This window comes from Scophthalmus maximus, chromosome 21 (genome assembly GCF_022379125.1).
Source record: "Scophthalmus maximus strain ysfricsl-2021 chromosome 21, ASM2237912v1, whole genome shotgun sequence".
In the NCBI taxonomy this organism is placed as follows: domain Eukaryota; kingdom Metazoa; phylum Chordata; class Actinopteri; order Pleuronectiformes; family Scophthalmidae; genus Scophthalmus; species Scophthalmus maximus.
In genome coordinates this window covers 4030033-4057054 of record NC_061535.1, presented here as the reverse complement: position 1 = coordinate 4057054, position 27022 = coordinate 4030033, and the positions used below count along the sequence as shown (strand labels likewise).

General features: G+C 43.4%; 1 protein-coding gene across 1 annotated transcript; it reads right to left on the bottom strand.

Moving 5' to 3' along the window:
- Nucleotides 1–1295: 1295 nt before the first annotated feature.
- On the bottom strand, nt 1296–6597 carry pi15a (peptidase inhibitor 15a). The gene is made up of 6 exons (XM_035619624.2): nt 6448–6597; nt 6010–6328; nt 5211–5329; nt 4259–4391; nt 4043–4158; nt 1296–2923 (listed from the first exon to the last, which is right to left on the bottom strand). Exons 2-6 carry the CDS (start codon nt 6271–6273, stop codon nt 2788–2790), a joined length of 768 nt encoding a protein of 255 aa, XP_035475517.1. The 5' UTR covers nt 6274–6328; nt 6448–6597; the 3' UTR covers nt 1296–2787.
- Between the last annotated feature and the right edge of the window lie 20425 nt (nt 6598–27022).

Sequence of the window (27022 nt, the reverse complement as noted above, 5' to 3'; positions counted from 1 at the left end):
TCTCAATTACGCTTCATTTGCAGGTGTTTTTTCTGTCCCGATCCCCCCTGACCCAAATCCATATCCTTAACCTCTGCTCTGGCTCCACCGCTGATGGATAAGCCAGGTTCATGTCGACGACAGCAGGTTATCTAACTCATCATTGCATCCTACTTCTCATCTCGCCGATTGTGCCTTTTCAAACGTCCACCAATCATCTGTTTGGCTCAGAGTTCCGGCATTTCCTCAGACAGAAGGATTCTTTCCCATGCATACTAATGTGTTCCTCGAAATCTTTCTGCCTGCTGGTTCCAGGGAGTGTGCCGCCGTCCGGGGCCGGCCGCGTACATGAACCTGCTTGAATGAGTGCAGGGAGTTTTTCTTTTTTAAAAAGCCCTCACGCTATGCAAAGTTTAGCATTAAATCTGTGAGCTATTGAACTCCAGCACGCCTGGAGTGCATTACAGATTTGCAGTGCGGCGAGTGTTTTCCGTCTGGAAAGATGTTTTCTGCCGCCCAGTTTGCATTGGAGCTAACTGACGCAGATGTAACAGATAAAACATGCTGTAGTCTAGTTTGTTTGTTAACTCGTTCACCTCATAGTCCGCTCTGAGCTCATGCACACTAACTTTGATGCAGGCAGGCCCACGCCCATATTCCACTGGAGAAAAGTGAAGAAGAAAAAACGGCGAGAGCATCTGCTTCGCACATTGGAACATTTATGGCTTTGCATCCCGAGTTCCACCTGTTTGTCTCCAATTTCCTACTAATGTTCTGCTACTTTCATTCTCTATCATGCAGATATAAAATGCTCAAACTGTATAGCATGTATGCCTGTCTGTCTTTCATTTCAATTTTTGAAGTGACAAACATCCCCCCTCTTTCAGCTGCCTGCATTCCTCCCTGGTCCCTGTCTCTCCCCCTCGGTGAGGTCAATGGTTTCATTGGACAACTCAAACAAGAGGGTCCCCCGGAACCCTATCAGTTCCCTGTTCACTTGTGTAGACGTGGATGGACGTGGCCAAAGTCAACCCCCGACTTATTAGGATCCAGTTGTAGCCCCGGCGTGTTTTTTCTCTTCCCCCTTTCAGCCTTTGATTCGCAGGATGTGGGACTTTGCGATGGCATTATTCAACTGAAAACGAAAACATCTGATCAATATCAGACATGAATGAGGAAGAGCGCTGACATCTAAGACGACAGAGCCCAGACAGCGGACAGTGGCAGTGTTTTTCGAGTTTTGCACAGAAATGAACTGAACACAATCAAAATAGACCATTTTTATTACAAATACAAAAACACAACAAGAAAAACGCAGTTCACTTGATTTTGATTTAAATACAGTCAGTGCGGAAAATGTTAATTTCTTGTTTCGTGATGCATTTCTTTTTTTAACCAAAGTCAACATTTTTGCTTATTCTTGAACATGTTTTCATTACACGACAGGTTTGTGCTCGAGTCCCTCTCCGAGCAGTATAGGACTGAGAAGAACTATTCTGATTTAAAAAGGTCGAAGCAATAACTTGCCAATATTGTGCTAGTGCTTTGTTCATAAAGATCTACCAAGTTCGCTTACACCTCGGTAAATTTTCCTTCACCATTACAAAGGTTTTGTCATGCAAATTAACCATATTCGGTACCTTTTAAATTGAATAGATATATGTACAATCCTTTTACAAAACAACAAACAAAATGAATATCTATTAAATATTTCCCCATATAAAAATGAATAACTTATAGAGTACTTGGAAGTTTAAGGATAGTCAAGGTCTAATGATTTTTTTTACATGTACAAAACAACAACAACAACAATAATTTCCTGGTATTTTTGGAAACCTACAAACAATTAAGGTGCCTAACTGCAAAAACCATGGCTACGACATCAGTGAAAAGATCATTAAAACGAATATGAGTATAGACGAGATATGTGGGTCAGATGTATTTTATGTGCGCTCTCCTTCTCTCTAGCATACATTTTATATGAAGTATCGATTTAACCAGTCAAAGGCCCCGAGGGATGAAATGTCTGAAATGCAACACGACCTAATCAGTGCAGACTAAAACTTCAAATGCACTGTGTAAATGAAAAATCATGGTGTCGGAAAGTTTGATGTGTGTGAAATAAAAGACGTCCCTGTCTATATTCCTTGTCCTTGCGGCTGCTGTGTGCTTTTTCGGGTTACAGTGTATAAGTGCACGCTCGTCAAACCAACGCTTCGCCAATTTGTTCCAGGGTAGGAACGGAAAATGCGTTCAACTCGAGCATGAAGCGCGTAACCTCGTGCAGGGTCAAACAGCAGCTACTGCGCTGACAAGCACCAGTGTATGTTTTCCCTCGGAGGTCAAAAGCTTTGATCTGTACATCACAGCATTCCTGTGAGGGCAGAGCACACAGCATGGAGGTGCGATGCCCGTAGCACCAAAGTGAGCAGGTATGAGCAGCTATGGTCGTGTTTATGTCCTTAATTACCTACATTGTTCAATGGTAAACAAGTCTAGTAAAAGAAACACAACGGTGTATGCAGCACCACATACAGAATATACTGCGTTGAAGGACCCTTTTTACACATAAATTATTTTTCATCAGTCAAAAACAGCGACAAATTAATTTACAAGTCTATTTACAAAGTCACCACCGCTAAATTGTCTGCTGCCTTCAAATGTACGTTTGTGTCTTTAAATAAGCCCCGTATATACAAAATAGTGTGGTCCGCGGCTGTTGTGCAAATCCCCCCGGCGGGATTGAAAACAGTGTCTCTGTGGCACTGTGGGTTTGTCAGCTTATGTCAAGACGAGAAAAACCTGTGCTTATTTGAACCAGTGCAGGTAGTTTGTCTTGAGGGCGGGGAAGCACATGTTGTTGCTGCAGGAGCCCCCGTAGCTGGGGGGGCAGGCGGAGCAGGGCACGCCCACTTTGTAGGGAGCTTCTCCGATCCAGTTACCCCTGAAAGACAGAGACTCGGCGTGTCAGTGAACCTGGGAGTGAACCGCAGAATTGGATTTTAAAGTGCAACCTGAACTTGAATTGGTCTAACAATGTCTGACATGATGGAGAAAAATCACCCAAGAATGATTAATGATAAAGTATTGGGAGATGCTTAACAATCAGGGCACACGAGCAACAATAGGACTGCATCTAATTTACAATGACAATAAAGACTCTATTCTAAAAAAGGCAAAAATATTGAGACTAACAGTTCACCCCTGACCTTGAGAACAGTAGTTAGTCAAACGGTTTTCATCTCACTGTCCATTTACTAGATGTTCTGGAGCTTTTTCTATCATATTTCATAATCATCATCAGCAGAGAGCATTTCCCCAGTTGGTCAAACAGCCCTCAAAGTGCTCAGAGAATATTCAAATCTGAACTTCAATGCCATAACAACCTGGTACACCCTATCTGCTGATGGAGATCGTGAGATATGATCGAAAACACCAGAACAGCTAGTAAATGGACCTTGAGACGGCAAAAATGTTGCTTACCAAGCAATCTGTTCTTTGGGAGCTAATGACAAAATCAGATTTCAGTTTTCAAGAAAAGAAAATTACAGATAAATGAATATTAAATGATATATTATTGCCAGCCTGTATCTTTAACAAAACTGCCCTTTGACAAACTTGTGTCTCAAAGAATGGAGGTCACAGTTGTGATAAGCAAACTCAAATAGGCCATCAGTGTCCCGAGCCGGTGACTCTTATATACATCTGAAAGCTGTTGGAGTAAAGAACCTAGGTCATGGGTTCGTCACATGTCCAAATGGGCTTTGATTCCTGGGATTTTTTACCCCCAGAGACTTTGTCTCCTGCTCAGTGTGGTCTGCAGAGCTTTGGCGACGCGGTACCGGATCACGGGCTTGTATCGGGGGGTTATCCGACTCTCTCGGCAACATGGGTGGCATTGCACGACTCAGCACAGAACAGGGTGAACTGTGTCGGGATCAAGCTTGTCGTCACCCTGTCGTCATCGGGTTAACAGGTTCACCAGAGTTAACAAACCCCCCTGCCAACTCTGACTGCATGTAAAGAACGCAATGTCCGACTGAATGAAGTAGTCTATACTTACTTGGGCGAATAGTTGCACACTAAATATGTCGCCCGCTTCCATACTGAACCCCACACATTCATATTGTGGCATGTGTGCACCGCACAGCCAACTTTATTGGATGTTGCCCACACCATCTGCAAAAAAAAAACAGAAACATCAGCTGCCGGTTACTGTCACCGCCACACTGATTCAACAGTATCAACGGCACTTAATACTCGATCGCTGCCCGGGTACCTGTGTATAATGGGTGCACATGGGTCCGTAGCATCTGAGAGGGCAGCGGGGGTTGCAGTCACGGGGATATGGGAAAGAGTAATCTTTGACCTCGTCGTACCACGGCTTCACCAGCTGAAGAATGGAGCGATAGCTGTGAACAGAAGACAGACATGTGTTTGAAAGGCAATATTGCAACTCCGCATACATATATACGAAAACAGTCTCACTGTTGTTGTTGTCGATAGTCCTTATATCAAACAGCATCGAGTCACCTCAGCAGTTTTCGACGGTGACAAAACGTAAATGGCGATTAGCGCTGTAAGAAGCTCCTGAGATTAAATTAAGGCCTCTGTTTTTCCAGATGTGGGCATGCGCTGTTCTTTGTAAGCTGTCCCAGCATGCATGGGACGTCATTTAAATTTGCTCTGCCAGAATACGGTCTGGATCCCCTCCACTGGGAAGTGATTTCCCCTATACGTCCATCTGTGAACTCATTTGATCTGAACACAAGCAGATGAAACTTCATACTGAAATAGGTAAGCAATGTCTTATTAAATGAACACATTTTTCCACTATTTGAATGGTTTCACTAAATAGGTCTAGTGGGCTTTTTAGAAAATATCTTAACTGTAGAAATCTCCCATCGAGTCACGAGGAACAGTCAAAACAAGGTGCGCTCCTGTTGTTCCTCAATAAAAATCTAAATGTGCATTTTTCCAAATGGAAAGTCAAGACCCACGAAGAGGGATGCGCCTTTGTCATCATGGGTCATGGCTGAAAAAACACAGCTCTTGTTTATTTGAGGTGTCACAGGAGCATTCCTCAGGCAGTCACCAGGTCACAGAGCAAGAAACGTTGAGGAGAACGAAGAAGGGGGCTGCAAGGCAACGACCATGACTGCCGAGAGAGAGTCATCCCTGAGAGAAGCAGCAGATGTCAGGGAGGCGGAGGGGAGTCAAAGGTCACTCACCGTCCTGTCCTGACGGAGAGGTTTTGACCCAGGAACCTGAGGAGGTGAGGCGGCCCGTGCTCCCACAGGCAGGCGTGGGCCCAGTCCTCGGACGTCTTCGCCAGAGTGTCGTCCCACACCTAAACACACAGAGAAAGAGAGAGAGAGACGCGGTGGGAACACGCAGGACACCCGTTACATAACCGACCGAAAATATCATCGCTGGATCTCGTTCAGCAGCGAGGTGTGACATAATGGTCGGCACTTTTCTGAGCTCATGGCGCTGTTACAGGTGCCGCCAGGGCAAGACGCAAGAGCCATCCATGAAATCAATTGCATAAGAGGAGAACGTTAAGTTTCCCAGTGTCCCGTGTGTCCAAACTCTTTCTCCATGTGTGATTAAAGAGGGTTGATCACCTTCACAACACAGTGATTTTAGACAAGGGCAGAAAGGGAAACACGTCACTGAAATCAAAAGTCTGATGTGTCAACAGCTTCTGGGACCTGCAACAGATTTAATTTTCCCCATCATGTCGTCCAACAGGTCTACGACTGATGTTCTCCCCATAAACCGCACATGACCCCTCTCCCTCTGGAAGTCACTACTCTGGTGGTCTCCTGCAGTGCAATCTGCTCAGCAGCTGAAGTTGCCAAGACATTCACTTCACGTTCGCACAAAACTACTGACTTTTCCCTATCGATTCCTGTTTAAAGACAAAAACCATTTATGCACTTTGACCATGCATTTATGGGAAATACTTGATTTGAATGATGGGAAATCATAAAAATAAAAAAAAAATGAATGAAAGCTTCCACTCACCATGTATTCCATGTTGGATGCTGGGGGAAACACCTTCCCTCTGACTTTGTTGTGGTAATCGAGGATGGCGAGCATGTCGTTCTGACTAATGTAACGCTTCCTCCTGCTTTTGGAGATGGTCCTGGTGTCGGTTCCGTGGCCGCGCGCTGCACCGAGATGGGTGAAGTTGGCGTCTGGCGTGGACGCGGTGGGAAAGCTCGTTGCCAGTGCACTTGCTCCGCAAGATATGCACAGGAATAATAGATCAATGACAAATAACTTCATTTCCCCCCCCTTTTTTTCTGTCTATCTGAAAGTGCAGACCTCGTCCTGGATTGCTCTGGGGGAAAAAACATCAACAAGAAGAAAGCATGTTTAAACCATGCGTAAAAACTTTGGTTTGATTTACAATGCAGGACGTAAGTACCAATGACATTCCTTCACACAATCTGCTCCTACCTTTTACTTTGCGCAGCGGGACCTTGTGCCTGCGTTGGCTGCAAGGCTGCTATCACTTTTAAAGGAGAGGAGAGGAGAGGAGAGGAGAGGGTGGGCTGCCTGGCTGCTTTTGCGCTTTTGCAAACTTGGTGGAAAGCTTCCGGAGAAGTCTGTCTCCGCTGGTTTATATAGTCGTGCAGAGCCCTGCCGCGGAGGTGGACACACGGCCCCTCCTCCGTCACCTGCGTCTTTTTGGAAAACGCCGTGTTCGGTTTCTCCCAAACCCCCTAATCCCCCCCGGTGGATCTTGCCTAACTTCATCACGACATCTGCTTTGGGTTTGTGCAGCTGCTGGGCAGCATTTGATTAATAGACACAGCAAGGAGGATGGAGCATATTAAATCTCTATTAATGGCCCCCCCCCCCCCCCCCCCCAAGAAGCAAAATGTAATTAGGATACAACTCTTTATTATGTATTTGTCTGGTTACTGTAGTGTAGATCTTCACATTTCTGTCACATCAGCTCCAAGGACCCTACGGCGGATGGAATTTACACATCCCACACGGTCACTGCAGGACATCCACATAAACTCAGGGGTGGGACGAGAGCCGAGCGGGCCTGTTATGAGTGGAATCAGTGTGGGATCTGGGTCCCTGTGTCCTATCTGTCTTCTTTGTCGTATTCATTATACTGTAAATATTACACTTGTTCAGTGTGTGTGGCTCCAGCTGTGCGGTTTGCCCGGGCAGATGCAGAGCCAAAGAAGAGAGAGAGAGAGAGAGAGAGAGAGAGAGAAAAAACAACTCCTGCAGGTCATAATTTTCATTGGCAGCTGGTGAACAAATTAAAGCAACGTGACGCAGGAACAATTTTCCTCCCCTTTTTTTTTCTTCCTCTCTCTCTCGCTTTCCTTTTCTCCTCCTCTCCTGTTGCAGACAACTGGTGCTTTCCCAAAAGCCTTTGGAGAAAGTGATGGACTTTTCAGGTGCTGGAACTCGGTGGAAGGGGATATATCACTCAAGAGAGGGGTGCGCAGCAATGATTTTCACACCAGCCATACATTTTTCACCTCTCGCTTTTCCGCTATTGTCCTTCCGCGGTGAAAGATTCACCGGGATGGAAAGCCGACAACGTTAGCGGTTAAATCATGACAGAGTAGCCGAATACTTCTGCTTCCCGAGACCTGATCCAATACTCTGCGAATGAATGGCAAGAAACTCAGCAGAAATGTCTTTTTTCCTGTTAAAGTTATTGGTCCACGGGAAGTCGGGGCCATGTTGGCTTTACAGTGTTTATATCTGAAGAAATGACATATTAGGACAAGATTTGAGCTCAAACAGACCCTTCGGCTAGAAGTCAGCTCTAAAAACGTGGTCGAACAGAGCTTGCACTTGAATTTTAGGTGAATATTTTAAATACAAGTCTAATTTCCTTAGAATGATATGGTTGACATATTAATTTAACCCATTTGATGTCTTTTTCAGCTGTGGTGTGAGTTTGTTTCCTCCTTATTTCTATTATGACTGTGCACCATTACATCTGCTCAGTGTTTTGACTCATCCTCTCATCTGGTATCAATAGCCAGGCCGCTCTCCAGCCAGCTCAGCCCACCGGCCAAGATTGTGATTGACACGGTGCTGAGATCCCATCCCCGGGTTTTCTTACCCGTACTATAATCCATATCATCACATTATCTCCTAGCGTACACCTATTTCACGGCATTTCACACTATCTCCGTGTTTATTCGGCGGCAGGCTTGATCCAAGACTAGTCAAAGCAGTCTAATGTTTAGCTCCATTGTGCAAAAGCTGGAGCAAGGATTGAGTACTGTAGCCTACTTCTACAGTACGTCTCTCTCCCTCTTTTTCTCTACCACTCACACAAAATACACACACTCACACACACACACACACACAGTCTCTTCACGTGCAGCCTCCTCAAGGCCCCAGATGATATTCCCTCAGTCTCAGAGTGCTGGTCCTTGTTTGCGCAGTGAACCCAGTGACTTCCAAAGAGGTCGAAGCATTATTATCATATTATCGGAGGGGTAATTTAGGGCATTATTTGGGGCACATGCTGCTGTGAGGGGCCTGGGGTCTGTTTTGGAAAGTCATTCTCTTTCAGACAGAGCATTTATTTACCTACAATATATTGTTCCAAATCCCCCCCCTCCCCCCCCCCCGTGCTTTCCCCCCTCTCCGGAGGCCTCTCAAAGCCAGTGTTGATGCCAGTACGAGAATGAGGTGCAGTAGTGAGCAAAAGGGAAAGTAAGAAAGAGGAAATGCCTATACAGACTCAACAAATGTTGCATTGGTTACGTTTCCAAAGACAAATTCACTCAGCGCAAAAAGGTTTCCAGTAAACATTTACATGGTTTCGACCGGTATGGAGTATCAAGCGCAGTTATGCGTTGAATGTCCAAAGCAACCACGTTCCGGCAAAAACTTGATCAGTCTTTGGCCCAGGTCTGGAGCAAAGAGTTCTGATCCGGACAATCCAATAAATAACAAAAAGGATGGCTCCTTGCTCGCTCTGCTATCCCAGCGAAAGCACACGCTGTCGACTCCAACTCAGCTGTGTGCTCCACCCGAGGCTATTGTTACGGCGCTGGCAGACTCCACTGTGCATGGGAAAGACACTAAGAGATTGGCAGTATGTGATTGGATGGATGAAAAAGATTCTAGGCGCTGTTTAAAAGATGAGATAGTCACCTGTTGCTCACTGGTCCGCCATGTGCTTCGTATATGCATAAGCGTTTACTCTGTTATTCTGTCAATTTGATTTAAAGGAACAAGATGAGATTTGGAATTAAATATACTCATTCATTGTCTGGATAACAGTTGGCAGTCAGATTTTGATGCCTTTGGACAGAGTTTCCAGTCTTCGCGAAAGTAACTGACTGTTAGCTGTGTCGTAATATTTAACAGCAGCTGTTTTCAGACAAGAACTCCAGAAAATGTCTGGAAAATTTAGGCGCGGACTTTTTCCTGAGTTTGCGGTTCAGGAAGAAAGTGGCAGAGATTGTCCGAGTCACCTGGGAACAACGCCCACTTGCCCGCCCTGAATCATCTGGAAATTTTCCTGCAGTTTTCTCACATTTTTCTCATTTTGCCAGGGACTAACAGGAAAAGATCCAGATAATATCCGCAGCAACATTTGCGGTCATTTGCAATCTCAGCCCTACCGGACAAATTCAAGGAAAATGTCCGGACTTCGGTGCAAGTCTAGAAGCAGTTTTACAGACATGAAAACCGTAATGTATTAACCTTCCTAACCGTCTTGACAAGACAGGCAATCTAATTTCACAAACTATTCCCTTTTATCTTCAATGGCAAATGTAAATAATGTAAGGATACAAAGTATGATAAATGAGAGCGCCTAAAAATATGAAAAATATGTTTGTATATATTGTATTCCTTTATTTATTTTTGAAGACTGTTTTATGGGGCAGGCTTGTGGCTGGAAAGCTGTGATGACATGTGTTGGTATTGGCCACTGGACAAAAAGAAAAAGTGGCATTTCGGGAGAGGTTTACATTGGTAAGTAGCCCAGTCTCGGACTTCAAGCTGTCCAGGCTGCTTCAATCCACAAGCAGCAGCAAACATTGTATCAGTGGAATATATACGGTTATATAGCAAACAGTGTATGTTTCACACAGTCTCACTTACAATAGGGTGAAGACCTGCTCACAGTGAAAAAGCCAGCGGGTGAGAAAGTTCCAACCCTGTGTCCTCATCAGAAGTTCATGAGTGAATTTCTAGCCCCCCTCCTCCGAAGAGTAACAAGCACAGTAATTAAGTCAATAAATACCCCCCCACCCCCACCCCCTCCTCCGAAGAGTAACAAGCACAGTATTAAATCAATAAATATCCGAGTCTTCTGATCAAAGAGTGACCTCGCTTGGCCTCGATTTCATTCAAAATTAAATTCCTGATGTATTTGGACTGTATATTCACAGAGGTGCTAATATAACATCCCTTATAAAGTAATACATTTTTTAAATTGAATCCACCTGAGCTCGGCTGCATCACCAGCTGGTATTGTAACTACAGTACTTATTGCTGAGAGATCACCTAATATAACCCACAGGCACAGAGCCCCGTATTTACTGAACAGCGACCTCTCCAAACATGGCTGCAGAGAATCTCCTCCAGACTGGATGTTTTGCCCCGGTGTCGTCTGGATACAAGTCTGGCTGTTGTTTGGCCGCTCAGAGGAATCTAAGGTGACTGTCTCCAAGCCTGGTGACAGGAAGGGAAAATACCATGAAGGCCATTAAGGCAATATAAAGAGTCAACAGTAAATGGCAGGGCAGTGAGTGACGATGATGTTCAAAGTACAATTTTTCTCGCAGATCGAGTGGATGACTCCTAGAAGTAGATGTTGAAAGTTTAGAGACCGTCTATAGAAAAACTAGCCAGTTGCCGAACCATCAGCTTCATGCAAGGGCCTGTAAAGTGCTTCAAACAATCTCAACAAACATTATGTCGGTAGAACATACACAATTAACACGCCCCCCCCCCCCCCCCCCCCCCCCCCCCCCCCCCTTTCCCCATAACACTGTTTAGAGTGTGGGAAAAACCTGAGGGGATTACTGGGGGGGGGGACTTTTTCTTCAGGAATAAGTCACCCAGCTTGTGTATCTATTTTTGACATGTTACATTCCTTTGCCCCCAGATATTCTCACCCATCTATAAGACATTTACAACCATCTTTGATGCTCGGGCCTTGTAAGACTGGACAGAGACAGGCTGTGGTCACACACAGACATTTTCTCAAGAGGTTCAGATGTCAGCTGAGAGAGACAGGCAAACATGAAAACCCCGGCAGGGCCTAAAGTTAGAGCAGAGACGCTTTATGATGTATCTTCATGACAGCAGGTAACAAAAACTATCACCTCGGACTCAGGCGTGAGCTGCCAAAGCCAAGTCAACCCATAGAGAGTTTTCCGAAAAGGCTGTGCTTTTGAATGTCAGGACATTATGAAGCATTCTCCGAGTGAAGATATATTGTAGCAGTTTTAAAGCAAACGGCCCGATTTTGACGCTTGAGCTGAACACACACGCACACACACACACACACACACACACACAACAACAACAAGGCAACAGAGACTCGTCCAGGACTGACTGACATGCAGCAGATATTGTGTGTACAGAATAGACCAACAAAGCAGATTTACAGTGTGGACAATTGGGATGACATCCTAGATTGTAAATATAAATGAAGATTATGATCTGGGAGGACATTCAGCAAATCCCAGGTGTCGCCAACAGACTGGACTTGAGTCACAGAACCTCCTCTCCTCTCCGTGATGGATGGACTAGTTTTGAAATGTTTTCGAAATTTAGCTTTCTCGCTGAGAGTTAGGGCCTGTTCATGGCCTCTTAAGATGTGCTGTCCGACCACACCGCAAATCAAATGTGTTTATGGTTGCGCTGGACTGCCACGGAGAGAAAGGGCCGGCCATGATGCAGAGCGGGGAGTACGTTCTGTTTAAGAACGGGGATAAAGGTTCATATCAAGGTTATAACGCCTCTCCCAGACAGTCATGCATAGTGTTGTTGTCCTCACCAAGTGCTACCAAAAGCACACACACATGCAAATAGGAATCGCATTTAACTCTTTGCAAAATGTGAAGGTAATTCCTTTAAATTGTCCTGAGGTCTGTTCTAGCCCCATGCAGGCACTAGTCTAGTAAAAGTCTGCCTTCTGGAAGAAGATTGGATGTAGATTATTTTGGAGGAGGTACATTTCTATGCCAAAGGCCACTTGGAAGCAGCAGAACCTCTCTGCTGCTTCCAAGTGGCCTTTTGCGTGCTGAATGGCGGACCGGCGGGGGCCGCGTCAGGCTGTGGCTTGGTTAGGCCTGGAGACCGTCTAGACAGAAGATGAGAAGAATGAGCTGGGCCCTGGCATGCAGGCCCTGTGGCGGGGCAGCGCCTCTGGGACTCCTGTCCGTGACAGGAATAATACATGCACTGACTGGACTAGGCTGGGGTCAGGACAACTTTTGTGATGACAATACCCGATTCTAATTGATCCGCTGTTCACTGAAGAGAGATCATGACGTATCGGTAGATGAAGTGTCATGGGTCTTGTTGAGACTCTTGTGAACTTTGCAAACTCTTCATACACCTTTGATTCTTTGTGGACTTTGTATATCATTTCTGTGATTGCCCTTCCTCGTGTGTCTTGGTCTATGTAAAGTTACTTTCTTGTCTTTTGTGCATCTTGGAGTTTTGTATTTCCTGTTTTATTTTGTAATTCATTTCCTGTGCTCCCGTGTCTGGTTTCCTGTTACTTTACTTCTTGGGATTCCCTGTGATTGTCTGCACCTGTTCCTAATGTGTCTCACCTGTGTCTCGTTACCTGGGCCCTCCTGTGTGTATGTGGTCTCTGTGCCTCACTTTGTTCCTGTTGGATCGTTGATTCAATCCGTAAAGAAGAAGAAGAAGAAGTGGAGGAGTATGAATATGACCCAGAAGATACGCACGTCATCACGTAAGTTACCGTTTCATATGAAACATTTCCACCCGATGTCACAAGGGTTTTTGTAGTCCATCTTTGGAAATGTGTAGTTTCACCGTAGTGTAGTAAAAGTCGAGTCGGATTCTCTGAGCACCGCTGTCGGCTTTTCCTAAGTTAGTTAGTGAGTTATGGATTTTGTTAATTTTTTCCCTGTAAAAGACTGGAGGTCTGTATTTATTTTCCTTTTATTAAACACCCTTTTCCCCCTAACCTGAATTTTGGATCCTGCTCTACCAAACCGTAACATGGAGTCCTTTTTTTACATGTATATTTTCTTCTCAGGATTTATGATTTGACTGAATTTTTTTACCACTACTAAAGTGTTCATTATCACAAAGTGGAGAAAAAAAGGCTTCAGTTCCAATCGGCTTAAGGCTTGATCCTTGCTTAGTTGGCACCTGGTCAGAGCTTTTGTGCTGCTGCGACGCACGGCCGAGCACTGCAACTCGCAGAATTTGTGTCCAGAGTGCAGCGGTGACATCTGGAGAACTGTACCATTCATCGTTGAAGAATATGCAAATTGTTATGTTGGATTATTGTTTTTTTTTGTCAGCTTTTCTTCCTTGATCCTATTTGGGTCGTTTCAGGCAGCTACCTGCCATGAAAACCACGCAACAAAGTACAATGACACAAGTAACACCATTGTTTCATCTCGTTCCTTTCATGATCTAAGTAGACTCCATTGTTGGAGAAACCATTTTATGGTAGTTAGATTTGAAGGGGTATTTCTGAGCTACAGTAAGGATTTGACATAATACATTCAACTAAATGTTACCACCACTTAGACTTTATTTAGGCACGTTGTAAGTTAATTGGACATGCAAATACCTAGCTGGGCCATTTTCCAGCTCCATCATGTTTCAAAATGCTGTGCAGACTGTTGGAAATAAATACGTTTCGATTTGAGGATGACAAAAATATGAAAATTACGTCACAAAGTCCAAGGGAGAATTCAGAAGGCCTTGTACTGAAAGAGTTGTAACGCTGGAATTCCGTCTCTCAGACTCTCACACTTGATTTGTGAGCAACGTGATATCATAAGAGAAGGTTAAAGTCAAGCTGGCCTGCGCATTTATCTCATTTGAGTTCGGTTCAGTGACGTCGGATGAATAATCATCAATCAGTCATTAGCAGGCTCTTGCCCCGGTCATGTTTATGATGACATCAGTGTTTGTGTTGGACTCGGCTTATCACAAAAAGCTTGAGCTTTCTTGTGATCCGTGTGCCATGGAAGGGATGGATTTTAAGTCAAGATGAAGCAGAGTCTCTGCGGATTGCTGGAAGTCCCCTCATTTGGCCTCTCGTCTTCGTCATTCGTCTCCATGCAGTCGATGGGACTGGTCACAGTGTCTCATACTTTATTGAATGTTTCCCAAATACTGGGCCAGAAAGGACTTGTTTGGCGTCAAGGCTAGAGTATTGCTTACATGATTTCCTATGTATTTATTTGATCTGCCAAAGTGATTAAAAATAAAAGAGGAGTTGTTTTAGTGGGGACGTCAGACTGGACACTCACCATTGGTCCTCCTCTCACTCAGGTCTGTTTTGGTACAAAGTAGGTGACCTCAGATGTTTTGCACTGCACTCCCTTTTTTTGAGGCTTGAACCGACTGCGGCAGGTGGCATCCCCCTTGAGAATTTACGGCTTGGTTCTCCTGGTTCAGTGCAAACAAACCATGTTTTATGGTGCAAATACTGACAGGTCATAGTGTCTGCAGTTTGATTGTAACATGGCTTCATATTTAACATTTTTGCTTCATTCAAGGGACGGCTATTGAATAAATCTAATCCAAATATTGTTGCTATCGTTATTTTACTACAGGACTAAACTAGCAAAGCAGGAGTTCCCCAACACTATTCAATGTTCTTCTCTGTGGCACCATTGGTTACTGAAAACACATCTCATATTCTATTGTATCATTGTCAATTTCAAAAAGGCCTAGCTAATTCCCCAAAATAGCTGCTGGGGACTGTGGCAGGAATAAATAGTGGATTTGTTATGGACTATTTTCAGCTGGGGATGAATACAGTACGTGTTCTGTGCTCTTGTGAGTGTATATGTGAGGTTGACCCAAAATATGCTACAGTGACCGTGTTCATCTTAATTAAGGCAACATGTCATCGAGCGCAACAATGTGGGCTCATATTTTCATTCATTGGACGACAGCGGAGGTCAGTGGCACAAAAAGAAATGAGCTTGTCCTTTCACGAGAAAGCTTTCGGATGTGGAAAGCTTGTAAGTCTACAGGAGAGTGATGAGAGTTCATAGAGAATTGTATTTTCTCTTCCTCGTAAAATCATCAATCTTTCACTTGTCATTTTTGAATAAATGGATTCTTGCCATTCCTGCTGTTTACATGAATGTTAACTAGAGCAGAATATGATCAACATCTTCTTGGACCTGGGTTCAAATTAGTAATATTACTGGGCCTCTGTCAAACTTCCATTCAAAACATTACATCACATGAGGAAGTTTTGTTAGTTGGGTCCTTTCTGAAGCTTTCCACATAGTAAACTTTCAATTTGTTTCCATAAACCTTTGACCTGTGTGGTATAAATATGCATGTGTGTGTCTTGCTGTTGTGGATCGTTGTGTTGTGTGGTTTTTAACCTGCTTTGCATCAGCAATTGTTTTGACTCTTCTCTGCAGCCGGATAGCTTTCCCATTTGTTTCCGTCTCCTGGCCCTGGGTCTCATGATAATCCCATCTGGCAAATAGTTTACACACTATACAGACTGAAATCGAATTCATGGAAAACATCAGGCCAATTATCAGATCACCCAACGCATGCACATGTATAGATTATCAGATGCTATCAGACAGTCTGTGCTGTTTGTAAATGATCACTCAGAAAACTCCTGAAAAACAAAGTTGTATTATTTCTCTTCCTTTAGAGCCTTCCGGTTTTTGACTAATTTATTAGACAGGCAGCAGATATTTGTTTATCTGCAGTAGGACTGGACGTCAAAAGTTTATCATGTCAGACAAGAAGAAAACTAAGCCAGGTTACTATCAGGACCATCCAAAGGTCATCCACGTCATTGTGGTATAATCGAAAAACCGCTCCTTTAATTTCTTTCCCTGGACCTGACCTGAGCAGCGTGTACTGTCAATGCCTAATGTACCAGAATTTGCATTTCGATGTGCTTGGCAACAGTTTTAAACCTTTTAAAGTTTTATGACTGCTAAAGGAAAGTCCCAGACTCGGTTAGTCTCGGTTAGTATTATGTGTTCCCAGTACGTGATGCTCAATGTATTCCAGGTGTTACTTTGTGAAGAAGTGGGGTTATTTAGCATGTACAATATGTTCCACCTACTTTTCTTTCGTCTGTTTTGTCTTCTTTTAGTTACTGGCTACCTACATTTTTCCCAGTCCAAAATGATTTAACAGTAGTTATAAATTGTTTTCTTCGCTTGGCAATCAGAAACACGTATTTGACATGATACATTTATATAAGATGGGAGATGAACACTGCAAGTTTATCAGTAATCCAAAAAGCAAAGCATTCCTTGTTAGATGACCTCACTTTCTTTTCTATTAATCTCGTACATTTTAACTCAAACACTACAAGTTTTAATCGCCCAGAACCTACTACTATAAACTTGAATGTGATGTATGATTATGGATGGAGGATGAAGAGAGTTTTTCATTCGGAGCATTCTATTGGGAACACCTGTTCACCTGTCATCACATCAATCATGCGAATGGGAACAAAGGTGTGATCCCGGTGACTTTCACTGTGCCATGATTGTTGTGCCGCAGATGGAAACGCCTTTTTGATGAGACAGGTCAGTGGACAATGGAGCTGAAAGTGAGGCAACGGTAACCCAGGTAACCACTCTTTACAGCTGTGGTGAACAGAAACGCGCTTCAGCATGCACAAGCACGTCCAACCTTGGAAGGCGGATGGGCAACAACAGCAGAAGACCACATCAGGTTCCGCTCCTGTCAGCCAAGAAGAGAAATCTGAGGCGGCAGTGGGCGCAAGTTCACGAAAAAAAAAAAACTGGACAGAGGAAGACTGGAAAAATGTAGGCTGGTCTGATGAATATGGATTTTAGCTGAGGTACACAGATGGTGAGCATGGATCCATGGACTCACCCTGTCTTGTGTCAACAGTCCAGGCTGATGGTGTAATGATGAGGGGAATGTTGTCTTGGCACACTTTGGACCTTTTATTACCAATCAATCATCATTTCAATGCCACAGCCAATCCTCGGCGGTCACAATTTACCATCCTCTAATGGCGTAGTAAAAGTCTTATCCAACTAATTTTATTAACAAAACATCTCACCAGTCACTACATCAGACTTTTGGGGATGAATGTGCAGCTAAAGAAATCTGCAGAAACTGTGTGAAGCAAACATGTCAACAAGGAGTAGAATCTCAAGGAATGTTCCAACATCTTGTGGAAGCCATTCCACAATGAACTGAGACTTTCTTTTTTTTAGATCAAAGGCAGGCCGTGTCCAGTATTAGTGGTGGTGTTCCTAATAACGTGCTTTGTGAGTGTATGTCCCACTTATCTCAGTCGAGACTAGCCACTGCATTTAAAACAGCACTCTGTCCTCTTTTGACAGCAGCTATGTAGTAAATTAAACCGGAAAATCGTCTCAAATTGCAACACGGCCAACCAAAAATCTCAGACATGCCAGAAATCCATCCATCCGACAGCCAGACTGTGATGATTTGAGCAATTGATCAGACGCACGAGAAGCTACAACCGATCTGTCAGAAATCTGAGCCAGTTCCAAAATGAGTAGGGGGGCAACAATTCAGGATTTTGATCAATTTTGGAACATATACGTCTCAGCCCAACTCAAGACCACTATAGCATTAGTTATATGTTGTGGCTCCAGCCTGAAGCTTAAGTTATCCCAAAACATTTTAACAACTTTACACATGTAACTTTGTGCTTTTATGCGTAATTTTTCTGCAGTAAATTAAACTTGCATAGCCACTTTGGCTCCTGCCATGACGTTTGGGTCATGGCAGGAGGAGCAAGGTGTGTTTTAATATGTCATATGCTGCGGCCGAGACAACACTGATGAGAATGTTGAGAGTGAATCAAAACAGTTGCGGAGCTATAAAACCAAAATATTGAGTTTAAAGACTGTGGGAATGACACTTGTACTTTAAAGTGCTTTGGGTGGTTGATAAGACTGGAAAAGTTCTATATATATACACAGTCCATTTTCCATTTAGGTCTCCTCACTATAGCTGTTCGTTGTGTATGTTTGAGGGCGACTTTTACATACCATTCTGAAAGGTTTAGGTTGCCCTCATAATCTTTCTCTCCAAAGCTGTGCTGCTTGTTGTGACAGAAAATTGCTTATTATCAACCAGGAAATTTGTCTGGGGCCTGCACCGCCCAGGACTGGTCTGCCCTGGGCCAAAACAATTCCAACTGCTGCTAGTCTACATCCCATCATCCCCAAGCAAATGCATATTTCCTGTCCCTGTTTCCTGTTGAATGTCAAAGTGCTATAGACACTCATCTAGAGATACAGCTGCTGCGCAACACGTCAGTGTTTGCAAAGGGCCGCACATGGTTACAATTAGTACAAGGTCTTTCCTTTTTTAAGCAGATGAGCATCATCTCAGAATATCAGACTGAAATTGATGCCACAAGAGGAAATAAAACAGAGCAAACTTAAACTGCAGATACTTTGCTTTCCGGGGCTTGCTGGCAGAGGAAAGCAAAGGATTTGTTGTCCTTGGAACAGCCGCGGCGTGAACGTATTGAAAATCCTACAGCTGTCAGTTCAATGTGAGCAAATTCACAGTGGTAGGATTCGATGAAATATGAAAAGGCAAGAGAATTCAAAAATCCGTGATCACTTTTCGCTGCACTAAATCAAAAAGTCTGTCAGTTTATAAGCTGATATTTGTCCAAAAATGGCCCAAAATAAAAAAAATGTATGGTTATTTCGTTGACAGATGTGAAAGAGTGATTTCCTTTCCTTCGGGCCAAAATATCCACGGATCATCAAGGAGTCTGTTGCTATGACTGCCCTTACCTGACTCTCAGTAATAAAAGCATAATCTTACTCTGCTATAACAACCCCTCGTAACTTCATATGTTCATTTCCATGCTTTGAGATCTCAGCAAGCGGTCCATCATGGGGAAATGTAGTCCTGGAGACACTACTACAACAAAGGCAGTTTTGTCAGGTGTTTATATGTCTGTCTTTCTGTGGACAGATTTGGTCACTGTGATAGCATGGTCTGACCAATGAGTACCTTGCGATGGGATTAAACCAGCCACCTGTCCTGTCAACATGTAGATGTTCTGACCCATGAGCATTGCACTACTTTAGTAAAAGGCGTTGCAGTTGGTATTATCACATTTCAAGTTGGTCTACAGTTATAGAGTGGATGGGAATGACTGAAACTGGGATGCGGTGAACCATGACAGGCCAGAGATGTAAAGTGGTGGACCAATGCCCCCTTTCCTTCTTTCCAACTTGTGTCATGGCCGGTGTGATCCAATCGCAAAGGTGGCTCCTCCTTATCAGGTAGGACTGCTCCTCTATCTGTGCCTGGGAGAGACCATCCATATTTCAGGGGCCCGACATGACTCCAAGCCTGCTGCCCCAAAGACACGCACCACATCCTTTAAGATACCCAGTGCACAGACTCCTCCCTCTAACCCTACCCAACTTACCTGGCAATCAGACTTGATAAAAGGTCATCCATAGCATCCTTTTTTTTTACTTATTACATTGACACTTATTGACTTTACAACATCACTAATGTATCTATTTCTTCATTGGCTTAGAAACCCAACTGTTTTGTAATTCTTCTGATATATTTTTGCAGTTGAGTTGACAGTTTCCCGCTTGTTCTTGCAGCTCTATTCAGTTTTTTTTTCAATGTGTTCAATCAACTTCACTTTATTTGATTTCACCAGAATAATCCACTCAGGAGCATATCTGCTTTCCTTACGATCCTAAATGTTGAATGTCTTTTTCCGTGACTTCTTAACCAGCACTTACTAGGTTGGGAGCTTGACTTGAAATTCAGCTGAAATGATGAAATGAACTCTGCATTCATCTAATAAACACAAACAGAATGGCATCAATCAAATAACTACCTTGTTGAGAGTTAGAATCACAGACTGTGCTCCCAGGAAGAACAGCCACATCCATTGTTTCAGCACAGTTTGTTCACACCGAAAAAAACATCTGTTTACTTTCAAGTGACAAAGCCCTCTAGCCAGTGTGCTAATTGTGAGGGAAGCAAAGGAAGAAGTCAGGGTACATTATTATAAAGACAAAGGTCTGCACAGGGAGGGAGTCGGGGGGGATGGATTTAGATGAGTACTTGTGAAATTAAGTTCAACTGAGGTGAGCAGAGCTCACTAAAATAAGGTGAAGACAGGGTTTTAGTCGTGGCTTAATAAGGAACACTAACATTAAACTATCCACAGTTGAAATCTCAATATACACTATAAAGTTGAAGGGAAAAATGCTATTCATACGTGGTTTTGTCTTTGGCACATAATCCATTTGATGGTGGAAAAACTTTATCTCACCTTTTTGTTAACTGCAGCCATGTTTCTTTTGTTTTGGCACGTCATTTCCCAAATGACTGCCATTCCCATCAGCTAGCATTACACCTCCGTCCATGTCTATTGTTGTGATTGGATGGCCAATGGTGCAGCAGAGGAGCAGTGTCTTTCTGAGGCATTTCTCACACTGCACTGTTGTAATGACAAACCTTTCTCTGCCCTCTGACCCACAGAGCTCAGTCCCCAGACATACAGTAGCAGAGTGATTCCAGATGGAGGGAGTCAGCGGTAGGAAATGCGTCGCTGTTTGAGCGTCATCGCCGCAAATTTCAGATTACAATAAAACAAACGATTCCAGTCAAACCAGTGGCTGGAGAAGTGACGAATATGGATTAATTATTTCAGCGTCATGCCCCAACATCCCTAAAATAACATGTAGACCTACAGACAGCTGAGTACATTACAATAAAACAGGACCAGGTGCTGTAGTGAACCGATTTCTCTTCTCCCCTCCTTCAAAGCTTTGTAGCTTCTGTGAAAGTCATTCCTGTGTGTGTGTGTGTGTGTGTGTGTGTGTGTGTGTGTGTGTGTGTGTGTGTGTGTGTGTGTGTGTGTGTGTGTGTGTGTGTGTGTGTGTGTGTGTGTGTGTGTGTGTGTGTGTGTGGGGGGGGGGGGGGGGGGGGTACGGAAGGGCAGTGAGTCCACAGTATCGAATGACTTCTCATCCAGTAACATGTCCCCTGTGCCAGAAATGCCGCCTGTGAACTCTCCTTAAAATCCAGTGCAACAAGTGTGAATAAGCTATGGTATAAACAAGCCCATCTATAAGAACAACAGGTGCTCTGTCTCTCTGAATTGCACTCCATTCACATTTCAGCTGCCAAGATTGCGGATGGTTGGAAGAGGAGGTGGTGTTCCTACCATTGGGAGGAAGAAACAAATAATCCAAAACGGTCTAGTCACTGTAAGAAACCAACAGTCTCAACGGTGAGTCTGGAGGGGTCACTTTCTATTTCCTTCGTGCGTGCGTGCGTGCGTGTGTGTGTGTATGTGTGTATATGCGTGTGTGTGTGTGTGTTTAGCAGGAAAACTCACTGGGAAATGGTGATCTATCTTAGGCACAAGACCAGTAGTTGCCAACTGATGAGGACGCATGTGCTCAACCAAATTATGTAATACTAGCCACTTTTTATATTCTACTTTGAGATCAGCTGGCAAAATACACTATACTTTTTCATTGGCTTTTCTTAATGCATGTTAAGACTCTGTCACCAACATTTTTATGAATAAGACAGCAGCTTTTTGCGTCTGGGCGAGCTGAGACTACCAGATTTTGTTTTCGAGGTAAAAGTTGAAAAGGATGGAGGTGGGTGGACATCTGTTCCAGGAGTAGTCATGTATGATTATTCGCTTTCTTGCCAAGTGTTTGATGAAAAGATCAATACAATTGTCATGTATGTGTGGTACATAGGAAGCAAGGCAGCAGCCAGTCGGCTTATTTAGCTCATTTTTGTATGGGGCTTCAAACTGCTTTAAAAGTGTCTGGCAGGCACACTGAGAATATAAATTGTTTTCGGTCATAACCCAAATGGAAGGATTGACTGAAGTTGCACCTGATTGCTCTCACAGATTTCAACCTGTTGGTAGTGCTTGAGGAAAAGTCAGGGGAATTTAACTCACTTGAACAAAGATGCTGGACTTTCATCCAAACTGTGTTAAAGATGTTTTTTTAAAGACATTTTTGACAGGTGTTCCTAAAAAGACCCCATTCAACTCATTGAGGGTAGGCCAACCACCTTTGTATAATGCAATACAGCTCAACAGCACCACAAACTGCAGCCTCCAAAAGTATTATACTCTGGAATTAACATATATTTCAATAACTGAGCACTATCATCTAAACTAAAATAATGATTTATTGTAGGACTCTTGTAATAGACCACATTAGATTTAGCTAAGTGTCCCTGACAATTGAGTGTACGATCCGGAAAACAAATGTCTTTCACATTTTGCGCCAATCCCTCTGGACACTGAGATACATACTGCGTAAGATAAGTGAAGGGTTTAAACCCCCCCCCCGACTAATATCATCCTCATGGTGGCACCAGAGGAAAGGACTCAAGGACTCAAAGACTCACAGCAATCCACCGAAAGGTTGTTGAGATATTTAAGTCAGGGGCAAAGTGGTGGACTGACCGACCAACCAGACAGACATCATCAGCAGCAACATCATCATCATCCTTAGAGCAACACCGCTTGAATGACTAAAAATGGAATCGAATCAACTGGCCCATAGTCTGGAAAGCTTTGATGTACTTATCTTATTTTTTTAAACAAAGTTGTTTGAAGCCACCCTTGAACAACGTGTGATTACTTTATGGCTCACAAGGCGCCCCGTTCTCCGCAGTTTGATGATACCGTTTTTTCAGTGTTGAGGCATTTTCTACAATGTCTATTTGCTACTAGCAAATAGACAGACTGACTGTACATAAATATCACAGTTTAGCATTCAGCTGCATCCAAGTGGCATCTGAGTGGGAATCCACAGGCTGCCGCGTTTTGTTTTAACTGGAAGACTTTGAGCTCCAGATTTGTCTCAAATCCCCTCCAGCTGGACACAGGGGCAAGCCTGTGCACCAAGGTCGCCGGTGTGAAATGGATTATTGAATAAAGATCCCTCTACTTTACATATGCTCTCTATCCAGATCTTTTCCGGCTCAGGGACGTGGGACAGAGTCAGATTCTGTCTAATGAAGTGTTTTGGATTTGTTTTTTGGTTGTTGTTTTTTTGGACTTCCAGGCTTCTGAAATTTGTGAGTTTTACCGTGATGGTGTAAAGCTTTCTGTGAGTTTTAGTGAGTGTAACATATTCATCATATGGAGTGAAGAAAAATGAGATGTGTAGCCAACAAAAGTTAAAGTCAGTCATCCTGCCGGCAGAAGAGGGACCTGGCCTGCTCGTCTTCCATCACTCGGTTTTATTGAACTGTCATGGAGGGAAACTGAAAAAGGGTAAATCTTGTTTCAACCCAGGAACGACAAGACTGCTACTCTCATCACCGCCCTAAGATGAAAACCAAATTCGCTGTTGAATTTTTTTTTAATCAATTCATATTGAGAGCTTAGAAAAATAGTTAGACATGTTTCAAACTAGGCTCATCAGTTTTCTTACAGAGGTAAGAATTGATACCATCCCTATGTCTGAATGGTCAATATGAGGATGGAGCCAAGACATGGTTGGGTTAGCTCACTCTAAAGATTGGATACAGGAGAAACAAGTCAGAGGTAACAATATTCTAGTTCCTTCATTTGTTTAAATTGTACAAACGCTTAAGTGTAAAAATGACAAGTTGGTATTTCATGGGGAGTAAAGTGCTGACTATTTCTTGGACAGGAGCAGTTTCTTGAAGCCAATGGTGATGACAAAACTTTGATGGTTTTGCACTTCCATCTTTACACATTGTGTTAACTGGTGAGCACTAGACTTATTTGGTTTCCTTGGGCCAGAGCCTTTCACCTCCTGGAGCCAGTGTAGCTCACAGACATATGGGATTTTGAATCAATCTTCTCCTCTGGTAAATTAATTGAAATTCAATGTTATCACCCAACGACACAGAAAGAAAATCCATCCTTCACGTTCTCTAAAGCTGAGGTTTGTCGGCCCATCTCTCGCCAGCATGTGCAGTGTCAGTGAGGTGACCCATGTCATCAAGACCAGGCTAAGGAAACACATTCCTGGAACTCAACCATATGTGGAGGAAAAGCAGTGGGTGGTAGTGACGTAAAACACACTCAAAGAACATACTATTAAGACCCCCAAAACAACATTCCCTTTTACTCTGTTTTCCCTCTCATCCCAGCCTCATGGGTTGGACATATCACTAGGCATTATTAAGCACAAAACATTTACGAGTCCCCTTTAAACGGCAGCAGAAGAAGGCTTACGCATGTTTGGGTTGGGTGAAAGAATATTAGTGTTCAAGATTTGTTCTGTTTTCATTCTGTTTTGTTCAGTTCGCTCAATGATAGATTTGTTGGCTGCGCTCGTGACTCTGCCGCTGTTTCAGGGAAATGGCTCAGAGGAACTCGACAGGATGGATGTCACGGGGTGAGACTGTGCTCACCTCCTCTCACCGTCACGTTTCTTTCCAGTAAACCACAACACAACGTCTCACCGGTCAGACAAGACAAATGCTTGCACGTGCTCCTGCCTTTGGTTTGGTGTTTTTCACATCTCATTTCATTCCCCATGAGAAAAATATTTTCATAAAGAAATGGACCCAATGTATTGAACCCAACCATGATTGGTTCTTCTCCTGAATGCAACTCACGTTACCCTGTCAGTGGTATTTGCAAAAGGCCATTGGAGAGATGATGCAGCCTGGCACAAAGGCTAGTGTAGTAAAATACACACACATTCTCTCACGCACACACACACATACACACACCAGGACATAATTCCTTATTGTACAGTTTGCTCTTCTATTTGAACTTATAGTGCTTGCTCTTAAATTTAATTTGCTTCATCCTCTTATTTTTCTATTTACTATTTGTTTGTTACGCACCAGTCACCAAAGCAAACTCCTTGTATGTGAGAACCTACTTGGCAATTAACACGATTCTGATTCTAATCATTTGGAGAGCTTTGGCAGCATTGGCTTACTTAATTGGCAGAATCATTTCACTAGTTCAAAAAGTCCTTTGACTGAAAGCATGATTCTTGTTTGCCATAAAAAAAACAAGTTTATTGCACATTTGAATTATACAGCCTCTCAACTTTTCCTGATATGTGGAAGCCTTTTTTTTTACAGAGTGGTGACCTTGGTGGAATGAACATTTCTTTGAAAGAATATGAAACTGCTGTTGCTGCGGACATGGTTGTATTCGTACAGTAATAATCCATCCACTAAGCCAGTGTGCTCAAGTGGAATGGAAATACAATCATCCAGCACAATACATCATTCTGCCCAACATCCAAATAATGGTTAACCACGTTTTAGGCCAAATAAAGCCAAACATAAATATAATTGCCTGATATACAATCTCTCCATAACCTTATTTTGCCCTTCAGATATTCAGTCTTAGTCTCCAAAATGAGATGCAGATTTTCCCATTTTAGACAGAAACGCCGTCCAACTGTGTAGGTGATTCCTTTTGTTTATATTGAGCATTTGAGTTAAACCTCATTCAGTTCATGATGAAATTTATTTTGCTCTGGCTTGTTTCCCCCGACCTGCTGCTGCTGCTGGTTAGCTCGTCACTGCAGTCTAGGTGAGCCGCAGGACGTGGGACCTGCGGTGTCTGGGTCGGGGCACAGCAGCAGAACACTTGTCGAGCAGGCCAGAGCTTTAAGAGTAACAGGGATCAGATGGCGAAGGGCGGTTTAAAATGCCGCCGTACATGGCTGACGGGCATAGGGAGCTGGTCATGCAACTAAACAGAGTTGATCGGGACAACCTAACAGATGCAGTTTGCGGCGGACATGGTGTTTTTAGGCAGAGAATGACCACAGCTGGCTTCTGACCTCAGTCTGCGCTTGTGTCTTTGCACCTGCTATTGCGTCTCAAACAAACTCATGCCAAGAAGGGCTGACCGGGAGATTTAACAAATTGTAAGTCTTGGCACGTATTAATTACTTTCCATTCAGTACTATGACTACTTCAGTACTCCATTCTACTACTGCAGATACGTCAGTCGTGACCAAGTTGTTGCTTATACCGAGCAACACTGCCATTGTAAATGTAAGTCAGGGTTTTTCTCCTGGCCTTAACTTACTTGGATCACCAATTTCACCAATCTCAGCAGGCATGTCGAGGATGCAGTGGTTGCAATTTATTCTCAGATCCGTGACCATCTTGTGGGCTGGGTGTATTATCTTTACATGTAGTCCGTTATAGACATTGTGCCTACGCTGCCGGTCAGACCAGCAGGAGTCTAAAATGATGAAATAAGCAGCAATTCTGACTGACACAATTAATGTTATGGGCAAAAGCACATCCACATATGTGGTGAAGGAGACGTGAAAATTGCATTTATCAGTTATCTAATCCATGCAACTTTAGTTAGAGTAAGTTTTATGGTCAAGATTAGAGTCAGGTTGGGAGCAACTTGTTTACAGTAAGGACTTTTGTCATGATTTAATTAGACTACGAGTCTGCAGGCTCGCAATCTTGAGTTTGCTTACATGCTACAGATTTTATATAGTCAAACTAACATTTTCAATTAGCACTAACTACAGTTATTATGGGCACAGTCGAGCCTTTGCAGCTATTTGGTCATAAACCAAAGTATTGGAAAAATCTTTGATTCCATGATGTTGCTAATAATAATTCACCATAAGGAGAACATGAATGTTTGGACCAAATTGTGCCAGACCAATATTAATTTAGAAATGTCCCTCAAAACCACAAATGTCAGCCCTCATCAAGGGATCAGCAGAGTTTTTGAGCTTCACCCTCTGAATGTCTGAATGGACCATGGATGTCTTTACACGTTTTCATCGCGGACCATTCGCTATTTCAATCTGGATGAAACTGCTGCATAGACAAC

Coding starts and splice junctions, on each gene's coding strand:
- pi15a (XM_035619624.2), bottom strand. CDS start 6,273: ATGAAGTTATTTGTCATTGATCTATTATTCCTGTGCATATCTTGCGGA. Junction 5,330..6,009: donor CATCCAACATGGAATACATG/GTGAGTGGAAGC, acceptor CTGTGTGTTTAG/GTGTGGGACGACACTCTGGC. Junction 4,159..4,258: donor TGTGCACCCATTATACACAG/GTACCCGGGCAG, acceptor TTTTTTTTGCAG/ATGGTGTGGGCAACATCCAA.